This window comes from Salmo trutta, chromosome 26, assembly GCF_901001165.1.
Source record: "Salmo trutta chromosome 26, fSalTru1.1, whole genome shotgun sequence".
In the NCBI taxonomy this organism is placed as follows: domain Eukaryota; kingdom Metazoa; phylum Chordata; class Actinopteri; order Salmoniformes; family Salmonidae; genus Salmo; species Salmo trutta.
The window spans coordinates 42854071-42873823 of NC_042982.1; the positions used below are offsets into that span (position 1 = coordinate 42854071).

Consider the following 19753-nt stretch of genomic DNA (forward strand, 5'->3'; position numbering starts at 1 on the left):
GTGTGGTTCTGTACCTCTGTAATTTAGAGGGGTTCTGTACCTCTGTAATTTAGAGGGGTTCTGTACCTCTGTAAGGAGAAATAAAAAGCAGGAATTAATTTGTAGTGCCTCTTTCTTTTTTGCTGTCTTTCTTTCTATCCTTCCCAGGCGACGTGGAACGGTTTGACAGGACAGATCATTATAAACAAGACAGACGGTTTGAGGAAAGACTTTGACCTGGACGTCATCAGTCTGAAGGAAGACGGCTTGGAGAAGGTGAGATGCAGTACCACGATGTATTACAAACACACACACACACACACGCACACACACACACACGCACACACGCGCACACGCGCACACGCACACAAATCACAACATAGTTAGCTACAGCTTATGTGACCAAAGCACCATATTTATAAGAGGAGGGTAACCACCACAAAGTGTGTAATACAAATAGAAACGTCCATCAGTTGCAGGTTCCTGAAAATGTTGTTAAAATGCTGTGTTCTTTCTTCCCTTCTTTACAAGACCATCGGGGGCAATAGCCACCTCAATAAAGTGTGGAAAAAGGTTTGTAGAGCGGCTGACTGGCTCTGGTCTGACCCTGTTGTTGACCCTGTGGTCGACCCTGTTGTTGACCCTGTGGTTGACCCTGTGGTTGGCCCTGTTGTCTGACCCTGTTGTTGACCCTGTGGTCAGACCCTGTTGTCTGACCCTGTTGTTGACCCTGTGGTCGACTCTGTGGTCGACTCTGTGGTCGACTCCCTGACCTCCATGTCTGACCTTCGTAGTGTTTTATTATCTGAGTTGTCCAACCCACTCCTACAGTCCTTATCTGAGTTGTCCAACCCACTCCTACAGTCCTTATCTGAGTTGTCCAACCCACTCCTACAGTCCTTATCTGAGTTGTCCAACCCACTCCTACAGTCCTTATCTGACATCTGAAGTCCTTATGTACAGTATTTGATAAGTGTCCCATTGACACTGGGAGCTTGTCAACTTTGATGTTAATAAGACACATAGATTGTGAAAATGATTAACATTTGATCTCAGTGTGGGGGTAAGATCTTCATCTTCTTATTGAGAAGACAGCGATGGTATAAAACGTTTGACATCTGATCTAAGTGATGTTTAGAAGACAGTGATGTTTAGAAGACAGCGATGGTATAAAACGTTTGACATCTGATCTAAGTGATGTTTAGAAGACAGCGATGGTATAAAACGTTTGACATCTGATCTAAGTGATGTTTAGAAGATAATGTTGTGGTGATTTACTCCTCTTCAGATTGGATTGTGGAACTCCAACAACGGCCTTAACCTTACCGAAAGTCTGAAGGATACGGGGACTAACATCACAGATTCTATGGCCAACAGGACTCTGGTCGTCACTACTATCCTGGTAAGTCAAGTCCAGTCAAGTCAAGTCAAAGTTTCAGGGGTCACAACATACTTAAGAAAATTAAAAAAGACTAAAACAATATAAAAATTGAATATAACAATTGGGGGAGCAAATAGTCCACAGAAAATAATCAAATTGTCACTGGGTAGTCCAATAGTCCAAATAGTCACTGGATAGTCCAAAAGTCCAAATAGTTACTGGATAGTCCAAATAGTCACTGGATAGTCTGGTAGTCCAAATAGTCACTGGATAGTCCAATAGTCCAAATAGTCACCGGATAGTCCAATAGTCCAAATAGTCACTGGATAGTCCAATAGTCCAAATAGTCACTGGATAGTCCAAATAGGCACTGGATAGTCCAAATAGTCACTGGATAGTCCAATAGTCCAAATAGTCACTGGATAGTCCAATAGTCACTGGATAGTCTGGTAGTCCAAATAGTCACTGGATAGTCCAATAGTCCAAATAGTTACTGGATAGTCCAATAGTCCAAATAGTTACTGGATAGTCCAATAGTCCAAATAGTCACTGGATAGTCCAATAGTCCAAATAGTCACTGGATAGTCCAAATAGTTACTGGATAGTCCAATAGTCCAAATAGTCACTGGATAGTCCAATAGTCCAAATTGTCACTGGATAGTCCAATAGTCCAAATAGTCACTGGATAGTCCAAATAGTCACTGGATAGTCCAATAGTCCAAATAGTCACTGGATAGTCCGGTAGTCCAAATAGTCACTGGATAGTTCAATAGTCCAAATAGTCACTGGATAGTCCGGTAGTCCAAATAGTCACTGGATAGTCCAATAGTCCAAATAGTCACTGAATAGTCCAGTAGTCCAAATAGTCACTGGATAGTCCAATAGTCCAAATAGTCACTGGATAGTCCGGTAGTCCAAATAGTCACTGGATAGTCCAAATAGTCACTGGATAGTCCAATAGTCCAAATAGTCACTGGATAGTCCAATAGTCCAAATAGTCACTGGATAGTCCAAATAGGCACTGGATAGTCCAAATAGTCACTGGATAGTCCAATAGTCCAAATAGTCACTGGATAGTCCAATAGTCACTGGATAGTCTGGTAGTCCAAATAGTCACTGGATAGTCCAATAGTCCAAATAGTCATAGGAGAAAACTTAATAGTCACTGAGTAGTCCAAATAGTCATAGCGTAGGAACCCTTATTATGGGCATATTCAACAGCGTTTAAGAAATATATTACCTTCAACAGTGTTATCTTGTGATCAAGCCATCAATGTTTTGTGATTATTGGTGTCATAAAAATGTTAGCTAACCGGTTAGCAATTAGCATGTTTGACTACTCATTGGAAATATTACTACTATCAGCTTCTTGATAAGCGGTTTAGCAAAAGAATACGGCTCGTATTATCGACATATGGTCCTCAGTTATTGGCTACCTTACTATTTAGTTCAATTACAAGATATATCCGTATCATTTTGTTCAAAAAAGAGACACCAACCTCATATCCGAAGTGTTTACTAGATAAGTTAGTTGACTAACGTTAGTTGGCTAGCCTTCCGTTAGCTATATTTCAGAGGTAAAAAGTTGGATATTAAATGATGAGTGTCATATTTTACAATATACAGCGTGACCCACAAAATGTGTATGTATATTACTTTTGAAAACTCTCAAAACCTAAGTTAAGTTAAGTTAAGTTAACCTAACTTAACCTAACTTAACTTAACTTAAGTTGCAATGAAAATCGGTAGTCAGCTAGCTAGACGGGTGTCTTTAGTCGCAAAACGTACCGTTATTTTCTAGTCCATTTAAATGTTTAGCTCGAGGTGATTTAATCCTCTAACCGCTGGAGATTATCTGAAATTAGTTTAGTCCGATGTTGGGGAAAATTAGCTATGAGTCCAGCATTCCAAATATCCATATGAAATAGTCCAATAGTACAAATAGTCACCGGGGATAGTCCAGTAGTCCATATATAATAGTCCAATAGTCTTAGCAGTTATATGGTGATAGTTGGATAGTCCAATAATCCATAGGGAATAGTCCAATAGTCTTCGTAATTATATACTAATAGTTGGATAGTCCAATAGTCTTCATAGTTATATACTAATAGTTTGATAGTCACAGGGAATATCCAATAGTTCAAATAGTTACAGGGAATAGTCCAATAGTCCAAATAGCTATAAGGGATATTTCAATAGTCCAAATAGTCATAAGATATAATCCAGTAGTAAGAGTAACTATTGTAGTAAGATACACAAAGTCAGTTGGAGAGGGTAGTTGGAGAGGGTAGTTGGAGAGGGTAGTTGGAAAGGGTAGTTGGAGAGGGTAGTTGGAGAGGGTAGTTGGAAAGGGTAGTTGGAGAGGGTAGTTGGAGAGGGTAGTTGGAAAGGGTAGTTGGAGAGGGTAGTTGGAAAGGGTAGTTGGAGAGGGTAGTTGGAAAGGGTAGTTGGAAAGGGTAGTTGGAGAGGGTAGTTGGAAAGGGGATTTGGAAAGGGTAGTTGGAGAGGGTAGTTGGAGAGGGTAGTTGTGGAGGGTAGTTGGAGAGGGTAGTTGGAGAGGGTAGGAAAGGGTAGTTGGAAAGGGTAGTTGGAGAGGGTAGTTGGAAAGGGTAGTTGGAGAGGGTAGTTGGAAAGGGTAGTTGGAAAGGGTAGTTGGAGAGGGTAGTTGGAGAGGGTAGTTGGAAAGGGTAGTTGGAGAGGGTAGTTGGAAAGGGTAGTTGGAGAGGGTAGTTGGAAAGGGTAGTTGGAGAGGGTAGTTGGAAAGGGTAGTTGGAGAGGGTAGTTGGAAAGGGTAGTTGGAGAGGGTAGTTGGAGAGGGTAGTTGGAACTCCTTATGTACTGTAGTTTCAGGTTCAAGAAGGTCTCTATATTTTCTCAATCCAAACTAAGAAACCACACAGTCTACTAATGAGATATGTTCATTCAGAGATATTGACGACTCTATCGCCTCGTCTCACAGGAAAACCCTTACGTCATGTATAAGAAGTCTGACAAGCCTCTGTATGGTAACGACCGGTTCGAGGGTTACTGCCTGGACCTACTGAAGGAGCTGTCCAACATCCTGGGATTTGCCTACGAGGTTAAACTGGTATCTGACGGGAAGTATGGAGCTCAAAACGATAAGGGAGAATGGAACGGCATGGTGCGGGAGCTCATAGACCATGTGAGTCACTTGCCTGTACCAGGAGAGAGACAGAACGAGAAAGAGAAAATGTTTTACTTTATGGAAAAGAAAGAGAAAAGTGAATGGATATTTACGGTAGATGCCTATCACTTGCTGTCACACTACAGTACAGTGCAGGTACAGTACAGGTGTATGGCTCACATGAGTGGATGAGTTCCCCCACTGGACTGTACTGTGAATTTGTAACATTTATAGTAATGCTACTAGTGGCAGATATAAAAAGTGGATGTAGTTCAGAGCTGCCCAACCCTGTTCCTGGAGAGATACCCTCCTGTAGGTTTAAACTCCAACCCTGTTCCTGGAGAGATACCCTCCTGTAGGTTTATATTCCAACCCTGTTCCTGGAGAGATACCCCTCCTGTAGGTTTATACTCCAACCCTGTTCCTGGAGAGATACCCTCCTGTAGGTTTATACTCCAACCCTGTTCCTGGAGAGCTACCCTCCTGTAGGTTTATATTCCAACCCTGTTCCTGGAGAGATACCCTCCTGTAGGTTTATACTCCAACCCTGTTCCTGGAGAGAAACCCTCCTGTAGGTTATCGCTCCAACCCTGTTCCTGGAGAGATACCCTCCTGTAGGTTTAACTCCAACCCTGTTCCTGGAGAGCTACCCTCCTGTAGGTTTATACTCCAACCCTGTTCCTGGAGAGCCACCCTCCTGTAGGTTTATACTCCAACCCTGTTCCTGGAGAGCTACCCTCCTGTAGGTTTTAACTCCAACCCTGTTCCTGGAGAGATACCCTCCTGTAGGTTTATACTCCAACCCTGTTCCAGGACAGATACCCTCCTGTAGGTTTATACTCCAACCCTGTTCCTGGAGAGAAACCCTCCTGTAGGTTATCGCTCCAACCCTGTTCCTGGAGAGCTACCGTCCTGTAGGTTTATACTCCAACCCTGTTCCTGGAGAGATACCCTCCGATTGGTTTATACTCCAACCCTGTTCCTGGAGAGATACCCTACTGTAGGTTATCGCTCCAACCCTGTTCCTGGAGAGATACCCTCCTGTAGGTTTTCGCTCCAACCCTGTTCCTGGAGAGATACCCTCCTGTAGGTTTTCACTCCAACCCTGTTCCTGGAGAGATACCCTCCTGTAGGTTTATACTCCAACCCTGTTCCTGGAGAGATACCCTGCTGTAGGTTTAAACTCCAACCCTGTTCTTGGAGAGATACCCTCCTGTAGGTTTAACTCCAACCCTGTTCCTGGAGAGATACCGTCCTGTAGGTTTAACTCCAACCCTGTTCCTGGAGAAATACCGTCCTGTAGGTTTAACTCCAACCCTGTTCCTGGAGAGATACCCCTCCTGTAGGTTTTCACTCCAACCCTGTTCCTGGAGAGATACCCTCCTGTAGGTTTATACTCCAACCCTGTTCCTGGAGAGATACCCTCCTGTAGGTTTAAACTCCAACCCTTTGCAGTTAAAACCTACAGGAGGGTATCTCTCCAGGAACAGAGTCGGCCAGGCCTGATGCATTTCCTATAGAACCTGCTCTGTCTATGACAGGTAACAGACCTGGCTGTGGTCACTCTGATTAGCCCTGATGTAATTTCTATATTAACCTGCTCTGTCTATGACAGGTAGCAGACCTGGCTGTGGCTCCTCTGACCATCACCTATGTGAGGGAGAAGGTGATAGACTTCTCTAAGCCCTTCATGACTCTGGGAATCAGTATCCTGTACCACAAACCCAATGGCACCAACCCCGGAGTGTTCTCCTTCCTCAACCCACTGTCTCCTGACATCTGGATGTATGTACTACTGGCCTGCCTCGGAGTCAGCTGTGTCCTGTTTGTCATCGCCAGGTAAGGGGTCAGGGGTTAGGGGTCAGGGGTTAGGGGTCACGGGTTAGGGGTAAGGGGTTAGGGGTCAGGGGTTAGGGGTCAGGGGTCACGGGTTAGGGTGAACACTGTCTCCTGACATCTGGATGTATGTACTATTGGCCTGCCTCGGAGTCAGCTGTGTCCTGTTTGTCATCGCCAGGTAAGGGGTCAGGGGTTAGGGGTCAGGGGTTAGGGGTCACGGGTTAGGGGTTAGGGGTAAGGGGTCAGGGGTTAGGGGTCAGGGGTCAGGGGTCAGGGGTTAGGGTGAACACTGTCTCCTGACATCTGGATGTATGTACTACTGGCCTGCCTCGGAGTCAGCTGTGTCCTGTTTGTCATCGCCAGGTAAGGGGTCAGGTTTCAGGGGTCACGGGTTAGGGTGAACACTGTCTCCTGACATCTGGATATACAGGTTTCCTGCCAAAATAAAAACAACACAAAATGAGGGTTCTGGCAGTTCAGTTCTGGTGTGGTTTAGGTCCACTTAGCCCCTTAGAGGGCAGAGTAAATGCTAATAAATACACAGCCATTCTGAGTGATCACCTTCAACCTTGGCTCCCGAGTGGCGCTGCGGTTTAAGGCACTGCGTCACAGTGCAAGAGGCATCACTACAGTCCCTGGTTTGAATCCAGGCTGTATCACATCCGGCCGTGATTGGGAGTCCCATAGGGCGGCGCACAATTGGCCCAGCGTCGTCCAGATTTGGCTGGGGATAGGCCGTCATTGTAAATAATAATTTGTTCTTAACTGACTTGCCTATTTAAATATATATATATTTTTAAAACATTTTAATGCCCCCAGCCAAAGGGTACAAGTGGTCACTGAATGGTTTTATGAGCATGAAAACGATGTGAACCATATGACATGGCCGTCTCAGTCACTGTCGTGTAAATCAAACTTGTCTGTACGTGAGTAGAATAACTACTAACGGTATATCTTTATGAAGGCACATGTATTGCTAACTTGACGTTGCTTCACGTTTACAAGCCACCTGAGAGAGAGATGCTTTCCTCAGGAACCCCTACAGTCCCACAGGCCCTCATTAGCATATGACCAATCAGGATGCAATATGCAAATAACCCCACATCTCCCCTTTTCAGAGAACAAAGGGTAGAGTGTCTTTGTCTCGACAGACCTCAAGGGATTATTCTGCCCTCGTGTCGGTAGGTTTGTTCCTGCCTAGTTCTTCTCGAACATTTCGACATAGTCATGAACGTAAAATATTTTCTGTAAACTTTAACCCAAAATGCATCTCTCATTTCCTTAAACACAAATCTACGGTTAAGTTACAAGTGAAACAACTTGACAGGTGTGGTTTTATCTTTTTTTTAAATTATTATTATTATTTTTTTACTTTGAGCTCAGTCTTTTGTTCTTGTTGCTCTGATTTATAAATCCAGACCTTGTTCTGGATGTAGATGATGCATCCTGGATTGTTGGTGGTTATGGCAACGCAGTGTGTCGGAGTGATGAAGACACTCGAATCTTCTCCTGCGAAAGTGTTGTTGTTCTCAGGTCAGTCCATATGGATGAGGTGATATCTGTTGCCACGGACAGACCCGTGAGGAACTTCCACCATGTAGAACTTCCACCATGTAGGATCTTGGTACTATATGTTTCCCTCAGCAATATTCCTGTGACTCTGGGACGCTTTCTGATGCATTGCTCTGATCCATACTCATTCTCTCCTTTTCCTTTGAGTCGACAGCTGCTGTGTTTGGGATCTCAGCCCAATTTCAGCCCAATTTAACGCTTACGGGAGATTCTGGAACAGAAGTTTTTCACCACGTCAACAAAACATCAAATTATGGAATTTCTTTGTGGAAGGAATGGTGTCACATCCCTCCAATAGAGTTCCAGACACTTGTATAATCTATGCCAAGGTGCATTGAAGCTGTTCTGGCGGTTCGAAGTTTCCCAACACCCTTTATGTTGGTGTTTCCTTTATTTTGGCAATTACCTGTATGTGCTTCTGGCCAACCTCTGAGTCAGATGTGTAGTGTTTGTCATCGCCGGTTAGGGTTTAGGGTGTAGGGCGTAAGGTGTAAGAGTGTAGGGGTTAGGGTTTAGAGTGAACCCTGTGCTTCTGGCCTGGCTCTGAGTCAGCTGTGCTCTCGTTGCCATTATCAGTTAACGAACGGCCTCTTACAGCTGAAATATATCACTTTTTGGGCGATCCGACCAAATTCACGTAGGAATGTGAGTTATAGATCTGTCATTCTTATTAAAGCAAGTCTAAGAAGCGGTAGATATGTTCTATATGTGCTATTTCTATGCTTCCCGTTCTTAAAGGGGCATTCAGCAGTTGCTACATCCATTTTTAGACTTATAATTAGTGATATGTACCGATTGATTCTTGAAGAATATAATGAACTCATGAACTGTCGTAACCCATCAAACCCTAAAATATAAGCTTGTTTTACTCCAACATTTGTAAAGAAAGAAAATGTAAACAAACACACATTTTTTTATTTTTTTTTACTACATTTTAAGTGAGAAGTAGGCAATGGTCTGAAGCCAAAAAAGAAAGGAAATTCACACGTACTTTTCTACCAAGGTTTTTCCAGCACACAGCTTTGACCTACTACTGTAGCTATGTTGGTCTATTGTACTTCAAACAATGTGTAGGCATGTTGCTTAGGATTCAAACTTTCTCAAACAGCCTAATTCATTCTCTTCATAGGAATAATGGACTTTACATTACTTTACTTTAGTGTCCTGCTAATAAAATGATGTACAGTGCCTTCAGAAAGTATTCAGACCCCTTGACTTTTTCCACATTTTGTTACGTTATAGCCTTATTCTAAAATGGATTAAATAAAGAAAAATCCTCAGCAATCTACACACAATACCCCATAATGACAAAGTAAAAACAGGTTTTTAGACATTTTCACAAATCTATAAAATTGTTAAAACAGAAATACCATATTTACATTAGTATTCAGACCCTTTGCTATGAGACTCGGAATTGAGCTCAGGTGCATCCTGTTTCCATTGATCATCCTTGAGATGTTTCTGCAACTTGGAGTCCACCTGTGGTAAATTCAATTGATTGGACATGATTGGAAAGGCACACACCTGTCTATTTAAGGTCCCACAGTTGACAATGCATGTCAGAGCAAAACCAAGCCGTGAGGTCGAAGCAATTGTCTGTAGAGCTCCGAGACAGGATTGTGTCGAGGCACAGATCTGGGGAAGGGTTCCAAAACATTTCTGCAGCATTGAAGTTCGCCAAGAACACAGTGGCCTCTATCATTCTTAAATGGAAAAAGTTTGGATCCACCAAGACTCTTCCTAGAGCTGGTCGCCCGGCCAAACTGAGCAATTGGGGGAGAAGGGCCTTGGTCAGGGAGGTGACCAAGAACCCGATGGTCACTCTGACAGAGCTCTAGAGTTCCTCTGTGGAGATGGGAGAACCTTCCAGAAGGACAACCATCTCTGCAGCATTCCACCAATCAGGCCTTTACGGTAGAGTGGCCAGACGGAAGCCACTCCTCAGTAAAAGGCACATGACAACCTGCTTGGAGTTTTCCAAAAGGCACCCAAAGACTCTCAGACCACGAGAAACAAGATTCTTTGGTCTGATGAATCCAAGATTGAACTGTTTGGACTGAATGCCATGCATTACGTCTGGAGGAAACCTGCACAATCCCACAAAGCATGGTGGTGACAGAATCATGCTGTGGGAATGTTTTTCAGCGGCAGGGACTGGGAGAGTAATCAGGATTGAGGCAAAGATGAACGGAGCAAAGCACAGCGAGCTCCTTGATGAAAACCTGCTCCATAGCTCTCAGGACCTTCTCCAGGTCAACGACGCTAAGCACACAGCCAAGATAACGCAGGACTGGCTTTGTGAAAAGTCTCTGAATGTCCTTCAGTGGCTCAGCCAGAGCCTGGACTTAAACCTGATTGAACATCTCTGGAGAGGCATGAAAATAGCTGTGCAGCAACGCTCCCCAACCAACCTAACAGAGCTTGAGAGGATCTGCAGAGAAGAATGTGAGAAACTCCCCAAGTACAGGTGTGCCAAGCTTGTAGCGTCATACCCAAGAAGACTCGAGGCTGTTATCGCTGCCAAAGGTGTCATTATGGGTTATTGTGTGTAGATGGGTGAGAAAATATATATTTTGAATTCAGGCTGTGTAATAAGTCATGGGGTATGAATACTTTCTGAATGTCTTGGTTGTTCTTAGTCGAGGAAAATGTAGCATAGCTAACTGCAGTGTTTGTCCTGACTGAAATCTGGCTACCTTGTCTTACTGCAGCATAGGTCTATGGCGTAGCCTACCTAGCTAGTTTTCCAATGCCATTGCATGCATTGTAAAGTTGCTAGCTAGCAGTGTGACAGTTTCCCAAAGTTTGGCGTTGGCTTTGATCCTGCTCTGAACTTATTTAGCTAGCTATCTATGTTTTGTCGAAGAATGTTGTCACGGCTGTTTAAATGATCGGACCAAAATGCAGTGTCGGTTTTGTTCCACATATTTATTGGACTGTGAAACTTAATGCAATACAAAAATAAACTTAAGGACAAAACAACAAACCGTGACGCAGGAGGAACAAACACTACTCACAAAGCATAATCACCCACAAAACACAAGTGGGACAAACATCAACTTAAATATGACCTCCAATTAGAGACAATGACAACCGGCTGCCTCTAATTGGAGGTCATGCCAAACAAAAAACTAGAAACTAAACATAGAAATACAAAAACGGACAAACACCCCCTGTCCTACTCTATCATAGAAAATAACAACTTCCTATGGTCAGGACGTGACAGTACCCCCCCAAAGGTGCGGACTCCGACCGCACCTACAAAACCAAACAACAAAACCCCCCTAAACAACAACCCCCCCCCACAACCCCCCCCCCTCCCCTCCCCCCACAAAACACAAAGGGAGGGTAGGGTGGGTGACTAATGTCTATGGCGGCGGCTCTGGTTCCGGGCGTAGTACCCCCATCGCCCGCTGATCCCCCCGCTTCTGTATGTCCGGAGGAACCAGACCATGGATCATCGCTGGAGGCTTCGGACTGCCAACCGCCGCTGAAGACTCTGGGCTAAAGGCCGCCGCTGAAGACTCCGGCTTGGGGGCGCCGTTGAAGGCTCCGGACTGGGGGGGGCGTCGCTGGAGGCTCCGGGCTGAGGAGCGTCGCTGGAGGCTCCGGGCTAGGGAGCGTCGCTGGAGGTTCCGGGCTGGGGAGCGTCGCTGGAGGCTCCGGGCTGAGGAGCGTCGCTGGAGGCCTGATGCGTGGGAGGCCTGATGCGTTAGCTAGCTACTGAGGCTAGCTGCTGGACAAGCAACCTAATGTTAGCTAATGTTATATCTGTTTGCATTTATTGGTTAACCTCAGCTTGAATACCACCATATTGCTAGCTATCTACAATAGCCTAGTTTGGTTCGCATACACTTCTTATGACTGGCAGCCTGGTGGAAATATTGGAAATATATTTCACAGCGGTTTAGATGGTATAACGGTTCTCCCTTAATTGCTTGTTTTGTCACATGAACTCAAATTAGTAGAACTATTTGAATTTTTGCAAACCAGGAAATGGCAGAGCGGTTTCTGCATATTTCGCTTTTAAAATGTTGGAGTGTGATTTGTGCTGCTTTTATATACACTGGGGGGAAAATGTGCTGTGAAGGACATCCTATAAGGGCTGTTAGACTTACCACAGTCTCCAAAGGGAAATGGATTTAAATGCTGGGGAAAAATAATGTATTGCTGCTTTTATTCTGTTTGCGTCTCAAATGACATCCATTTGGGCCCTGGTCAAAAGTAGTGCACCATGTAGGGAATATGGTGCCCTGGTCAAAAGTAGTGCACCATGTAGGGAATATGGTGTCATTTGGGACGCACATTTGTATTCCCTGGTTGGGGTGTGTACCAGTAGCCTATTTATAACAGAAACCTAAAGACCTCATACTGGTTATCTGCCAGGACTCTCTTCCCTGAACCAGAGAGGACTAACACCACTTTACAACAGAATGTAGAGGGAACCAACACCACTTTACAACAGAATGTAGAGGGAACCAACACCACTTTACAACAGAATGTTGTTGGAGGTTCAAACAGCAAATGGGTGCCAAAACAGAATGTGGCTTATTTTGTACATTCATTGCATTTTACATTTTAGTCATTTAGCAGACACTCTTATCCAAAGCGACTCACAATCATTGGGATCTGGATTTTAGGGTGGCGACACAATACAACAAAAACTAGCTGGTAGCGGTGAAGCTGAACTTAAATACAATATGTTTTCATTGTGTGCGTCCCAAATCACACCCTATTCCATATGCAGGGCACTACTTTTTTTTTACCAGGGTCTATGGTCGAAAGTAGTGCACTTTAGAAAATAGGGTGCCGTTTTGGACGCATCTATTGTTATTGTTTAACTGGCCTTTTTTTTCTGTGTGTAGGTTTACCCCCTATGAGTGGTACAACCCTCACCCCTGTAACCCTGACTCTGATGTGGTGGAGAACAACTTCACTCTCATCAACTCTGTCTGGTTTGGGGTGGGAGCTCTGATGCAGCAAGGTACAGCCGTCTGTTTCTCTCTTTTAGCCCACTAATTTCAGCAAGGTACAGCCGTCAGGAACAAGACTAAGGATTCATGAATGTGCCCTCACACTACTCTCATACCACTGTCTCCCTCCTTCTGTACTGCAAAGAATGAAAAGCCAAGATTGTTCATATGGGTGGGAAAATGAGCGAGAGCAATTTAAGTCGACATTTTCTTAGATAACTGGTATCAGACAAATTGTTAAAGTTTTTTTGGTCAATGTTACAAGCCTGGCAAAGCAAAAAGAACCATATGAACTCATTATTATTATTATTATTATCCAAGAGGACACAGATTTTTTTGGCTTTCAGACAAATAGTTGTCGTCTCATGAGACTCTATAAATAGGAATGGACTCCTCTAACCTGTCTGTGTTATTGGTTTTCATACAACAGGCTCTGAGCTGATGCCTAAAGCCCTGTCTACGAGGATAGTAGGAGGCATCTGGTGGTTCTTCACCCTCATCATCATCTCCTCTTACACGGCCAACCTGGCTGCCTTCCTCACCGTGGAGAGGATGGACTCTCCCATCGACTCGGCTGACGACCTGGCCAAGCAGACTAAGATAGAGTATGGAGCTGTGAGAGACGGATCAACCATGACCTTCTTCAAGGTACACACGCGGACACACACACACACACACACACACACACACACACACACGCGCGCGGACACACACACACAGACACACACACACGCGTGTGCGCGCGGACACACACACAAGCGCGGACACACACACGCGCGCAGACACACACACGCGGACACACACATACACACACGCAGACACACACAAGCGGACACACACACACGCGGACACACACACACAGGCATGGAGAGACGGACAGACGGACGGACGCTCTCTAACAACTTCAATATCTCTCTCTCTCTGAGCTCATCTCCTGGCTACTGGTCTTCTTCAAACAGACCTGAGAAGGCTAACGTATGTGATATACTGCTACAGTATAGTGAGAGATATATCATATTGTAAAGAGAGACCACCATCCACCTATCATCTCACAGTTGTTTGTCCTTGATGCCTTTGACAGGAGATTGTTTTGAATCATGAGTCTTAACATAAGACTGTAATACTTGACATGTCTGTCGCCCATCTCACTGCAAGGCTGAAAAAGTGAGAATGGATGTTTTAAAAAAATATATATATAATTTCATCAGAAAAGAGGGAGCGGGAGGGAGAGAGAAAGTGAGGTTTCTTCCCTAATGGCACCCTATTCCCTATATAGTGCAATACTTTTGACCAGAGCCCTATGAGCCCTATACGTAGTGCACTACGTGTTGTGTTGCTGCCATGTTGTTGTCATGTTGTGTTGCTACCATGTTGTTGTCATGTTGTGTTGCTGCCATGTTGTTGTCATGTTGTGTTGCTGCCATGTTGTTGTCATGTTGTGTTGCTGCCATGTTGTTGTCATGTTGTGTTGCTACCATGTTGTTGTCATGTTGTGTTGCTGCCATGTTGTTGTCATGTTGTGTTGCTGCCATGTTGTTGTCATGTTGTGTTGCTACCATGTTGTGTTGCTACCATGTTGTTGTCATGTTGTGATGCTACCATGTTGTTGTCATGTTGTGTTGCTACCATGTTGTTGTCATGTTGTGTTGCTACCATGTTGTGTTGTCTTAGGTCTCTCTTTATGTAGTGTTGTGTTGTCTGTCTTGTCGTGATGTGTGTTTTAGCCTATATTTTTATTTAGTTTATTTTTATTTTTAATCCCAGCCCACGTCCCCGCAGGAGGTCTTTTGCCTTTTGGGAGGCCGCCATTGTAAATAAGAATTTGTTCTTAACTGACTAGTTAAATAAAGGTTAAATAAATATAAATAAAAAAACATAGGGAATAGCTAGCTTACTGTAGGACCCTATATCTCCTAGTCAGCTTACTGTAGGACCCTATATCTCCTAGTCAGCTTACTGTAGGACCCTATATCTCCTAGTCAGCTTACTGTAGGACCCTATATCTCCTAGTCAGCTTACTGTAGGACCCTATATCTCCTAGCTAGCTTACTGTAGGACCCTATATCTCCTAGTCAGCTTACTGTAGGACCCTATATCTCCTAGTCAGCTTACTGTAGGACCCTATATCTCCTAGTCAGCTTACTGTAGGACCCTATATCTCCTAGTTAGCTTACTGTAGGACCCTATATCTCCTAGTCAGCTTACTGTAGGACCCTATATCTCCTAGTCAGCTTACTGTAGGACCCTATATCTCCTAGTCAGCTTACTGTAGGACCCTATATCTCCTAGTCAGCTTACTGTAGGACCCTATATCTCCTAGTCAGCTTACTGTAGGACCCTATATCTCCTAGTCAGCTTACTGTATGACCCTATATCTCCTAGTTAGCTTACTGTAGGACCCTATATCTCCTAGTCAGCTTACTGTAGGACCTCTGGGTGATGACTTCCCCCATATCTCCTAGTCAGCTTACTGTAGGACCTCTAGATGATGACTTTCCCCTATATCTCCTAGCTAGCTTACTGTAGGACCTCTGGATACGTAGAGCAGATTAGTCAACAGAAAAAGATTTAAACACAGCTGTCACGCTTACCCAGATGATTGGAGGAAGGGAAACACAGGCAGGGATTTAGGCTTCACTATAAGCAACTGGACAGGTATTTCCATACCAGCGTGAAACAAATTGTCTCTGTCTAATATGTTTTTCATGTGAACACTTTGTACAATAACTAATCAAGCAATGTGGGGTAATGCACTTTATATAGATACTTTGATATCAGAGAAGGGATTTTCTCATAAACAAATGGACAGGCCTGTCCATAGCAGCGTAACCATACACTCTGTAATCAGGTATATTTCATATTCCACCAGTCTAAAACAACACATCTCTGTCCAATATGCCATAATTTTAATACTGACCTGTAATATCATCATTGTGTAGTAATATCAATGAATCTGTAATGGGCGTCGTAAGGATTAGACCAAGGTGCAGCGGGAACGTGTAATACTCATCTTCTTTATTAAATCAAAAGAAGGAAAAACAAACCACGTATACAAAACAATGACCGCCACTAAACAGTCATGTCATGTCATGTCATGTCATGTCATGTCATGTCATGTCATGTCATGTCATGTCATGTCATGTCATGTCATGTGCACAGACACTAAACAGGAAACAACTACCCACAAATCCCATTACAAAAACACCCCTATACATAGGACCTTCAATCAGAGGCAACGAGGAACAGCTGCCTCCAATTGAAGGTCAATCAACAAACCCTAAACATAGAAGTAGAACACTAGACTGAACATAGAAAAACACTAACCTAGAACATAGACCAAAAACCCCGGAACACTCTAAACAAACACCCCTCTTACATAATACCATAGCCCAACAAACCCCGAACCACGTAAAACAAACACCCCCTGCCACTCCCTGACCAAACTACAGTAACAAATAACCCCTTTACTGGTCAGGACGTGACAGAATCGAGTAATGTGGGGTCATGCTCTTTATATTAAACCTTTTTGATTTTCTCAACTGGACAAAAGTCTCCATAACTGTGTGAAACAATACATTTCTGTCCAATATGTTAGTGTTGTCAAATGCTGACCTCTAATATCAACACTGTGTACAATATCAACAGACCCAGCAATATGAGGTAATGCACTTTATAGCCACACATCTGAAATGGTTGTAAAAGTCTGTTCAGTTTTCCTGTGAATCTGCATTGAATTGGCGATTTTGGCATCAAATTCTCCCTTCTTTGCTTTTCCTCAGAAATGTAGTCTCCACCAATAAAACGTGCTATTGTAACAGTGTAGGTTCCGTCCCAACCTGGGCTCGAACCAGGGACCCTTGCACACATCATCAACAACTGACACCCACGCAGCATCGTTACCCATCGCGCCACAAAAGCCGCGGCCCTTGCAACGCAAGGGGGAACAACTACTTCAAGTCTCAGAGCGAGTGACGTCACAGATTGAAACGTTATTAGCGCGCACCACCGCTAACTAACTAGCCATTTCACATCCGTTACACTATTATTATTATTATTTTAACCTTTATTTAACTAGGCAAGTTGTGCTATTATTATTATTATTGTTGTTTAAAAGGAAACAATGTGTTGTTGTCCATTAGAAATCCAAGATCTCCACCTATGAGAAGATGTGGGCATTTATGAGCAGCAGGAAGAACACAGCTCTGGTGAAGAACAACAGGGAGGGGATCCAGAGAGTCATGACCACAGACTACGCTCTCCTCATGGAATCCACCAGCATAGAGTACATCAGTCAGAGGAACTGTAACCTCACACAGATCGGAGGCCTCATAGACTCTAAGGGCTATGGCGTAGGCACTCCCATAGGTAAGAATCACGGACGCAGGAAAAACACTTTGTGTTAATTACCGTCCCCTATCACTTCTGAATGCTGACATGCTAGAGGAACACGTCAAGGCTGCCCTCTTTCCCCTTTGCTGTTTTTCTACATTTACATTTCTACCTAGAACCACTCGCTCATGCTGCCCATCAGTCACCAGACATGCACAAAATTCTTCACTTTATGCTGATGATATGCTATGTAGCTCATTTGTTGGGCAATGTAGCTCATTTGTGACCTATTTATTTTTACCTAATGGCCTCATAAGCTGCTCTGATACTCAGATCTCATTCCTCTCTCCCCCAGGCTCCCCCTACAGAGACAAGGTGACCATCGCCATCCTGCAGCTCCAGGAAGAAGGGAAGCTCCACATGATGAAGGAGAAGTGGTGGAGAGGGAACGGTTGTCCTGAGGAGGACAGTAAAGAGGCCAGCGCCTTGGGAGTGGAGAACATCGGCGGTATTTTCATAGTGCTAGCAGCCGGACTGGTTCTCTCTGTGTTTGTAGCTATCGGAGAGTTCATTTACAAATCCAGGAAAAACTTGGACATAGAGGAGGTGAGTGTAGGGCAGTGTGAGTGGCATCACAAGTACTAACAGAAGAAAAGGTGCTCTAAGACTGTTATGGACATTCTACATACAGTAGGTTGCTGTGGACCTTATACACACTCTCAGTCAGTTGCTATGGACATTATACAATACACACAGTCAGTCAGTTGCTATGGACATTATACAGTACACACAGTCATTCAGTTGCTATGGACATTATACAATACACACAGTCAGTCAGTTGCTATGGACATTATACAGTACACACAGTCATTCAGTTGCAATGGACATTATACAATACACACAGTCAGTCAGTTGCTATGGACATTATACAGCACACAGAGTTATACCGTTGTTACTGACTTTATATAGACACAGTCAGTCAATCAGTTGCTGTGGACTTTATACATTACAGTACACACATTCAGACTGTATTGGACCGTACACACAGTCGGTTGCTATGGGCCGTACACACAGTCGGTTGCTATGGGCCGTACACACAGTCGGTTGCTATGGACCGTACACACAGTCGGTTGCTATGGACCGTACACACAGTCAGTTCCTATGGACCTTAAACACACAAAGTTAGTTGCTTTTATGAATGTTTTTTTTTTTAAATCAGGACAACTTGTTTCATCAGGCCAACAGTTTGAATGTGTGGAACTGCAGTGCAACGATCACACACAAATTACTTTATTGTAGAGTAGGCCTAGTGTTTGACGTACTTTTGATTTAGATAAAAAAAATGAACATTTTATTCCTTTATTGGCACAATATCTTATTTATAACGAGAGTCGGTTGGGTTTTAGGAAAGCACACCACTTGACTGTCTTGGCCTTGCTGTTTTTGTGTGAAAATGTATTCTTTTTTTGTCATGACATGATACTGTAGGTAAGTGATGAAGATATAAGGTTTCACTGGAGGTTAATATGCACCATTACTGATCTATAACTTGTTAATTACATTTACTGATCTATAACTTATTGATTACATTTAACTAATGATTAGGTATGAGGATATCATGTTTTGCTTGCAAATGTTTGCAAATTTACATCCAGGTATTTGTACAGCATAACAGTATTGCTTCTTCTGACCACCTTTGCTTGTATTCATATATATGAAAATATCTGAATGATTGTATGCACATGTGAGTTTTTTCCCCCGAATCATTTATGGATGAGATGCCCCTTGAGACTTTATTCATTGAGTTGCTTTCATTGTGTATATTTTATTCTTTGCTTTTTGTATCATTTGACGTTCATGAAAATGCATGTAAAAGTTTTGTCATGTTGGTTTTGTTTTATGAACGACTAAAGTTATGTGGAGAACATGACTTCCTTTCTTTGTCTCATTTATTTCTGATTCCGTTGGTTCTGTTTGGATCCTTTCTGTTCGTCTGCATGCAAGGCCTTGTCTTTTTCAGTCATGGATAGAAAGCTGATCATCACATGCACACCTCTTTTTTGGTTCCGACCCAGTTTGTGTATCTATGGGTTTAGACTGTAGAGTAAAAGGGGGAAATCTCCACCAGAGGATCTGAAGTCATATCAGAGCTCTTGTTGTTTCTGGATTTTTTTTATTTATTTGACCTTTTATTTAACTAGGCAAGTCAGTTAAAAACAAAATCTTATTTTCAATGACGGCCTACCGGGGAAACAGTGGGTTTAACTGCCTTGTTCAGGGGCAGAAAGACAGATGTTTACCTTGTCAGCTCCTGGGATTCAATCTAGCAACCTTTCGGTTACTGGCCCACTGGCTCTAACCACTAGGCTACCTGCCGCCCCAATTCATTAAGTGCCTCAGACTAGGAGTTGCTAGGATCAGTTTTGCCTTTTTTAGATCACATGGACAGGAGGCGAGGGTTGACGCCAAGAGAGAGTTGACAGCTTATGACAGCTTATGACAGCTTATGACAACCTCACAACTGTTATAATATAC

The 19753-nt window shown here is 43.5% G+C and overlaps 1 protein-coding gene across 2 annotated transcripts in view; it reads left to right on the forward strand.

The window, feature by feature from the left end:
• LOC115163808 (glutamate receptor ionotropic, kainate 1) overlaps window positions 1–19148 on the forward strand; it is a 124213-nt gene extending 105065 nt beyond the window's left edge. Inside the window, exons 9-17 of one of the 2 annotated variants that reach the window (XM_029715990.1) lie at window positions 148–255; window positions 511–552; window positions 1268–1381; window positions 4320–4523; window positions 6121–6344; window positions 12782–12900; window positions 13320–13537; window positions 17029–17254; window positions 17574–19148. In XM_029715990.1, coding sequence (XP_029571850.1) covers window positions 148–255; window positions 511–552; window positions 1268–1381; window positions 4320–4523; window positions 6121–6344; window positions 12782–12900; window positions 13320–13537; window positions 17029–17254; window positions 17574–17863 — 1545 coding nt within the window. In that variant the 3' untranslated portion in view covers window positions 17864–19148. The remainder of the gene's footprint in view (window positions 1–147; window positions 256–510; window positions 553–1267; window positions 1382–4319; window positions 4524–6120; window positions 6345–12781; window positions 12901–13319; window positions 13538–17028; window positions 17255–17573) is intronic. The other variant, XM_029715991.1, reaches the window with a different exon arrangement.
• Window positions 19149–19753: the final 605 nt, after the last annotated feature.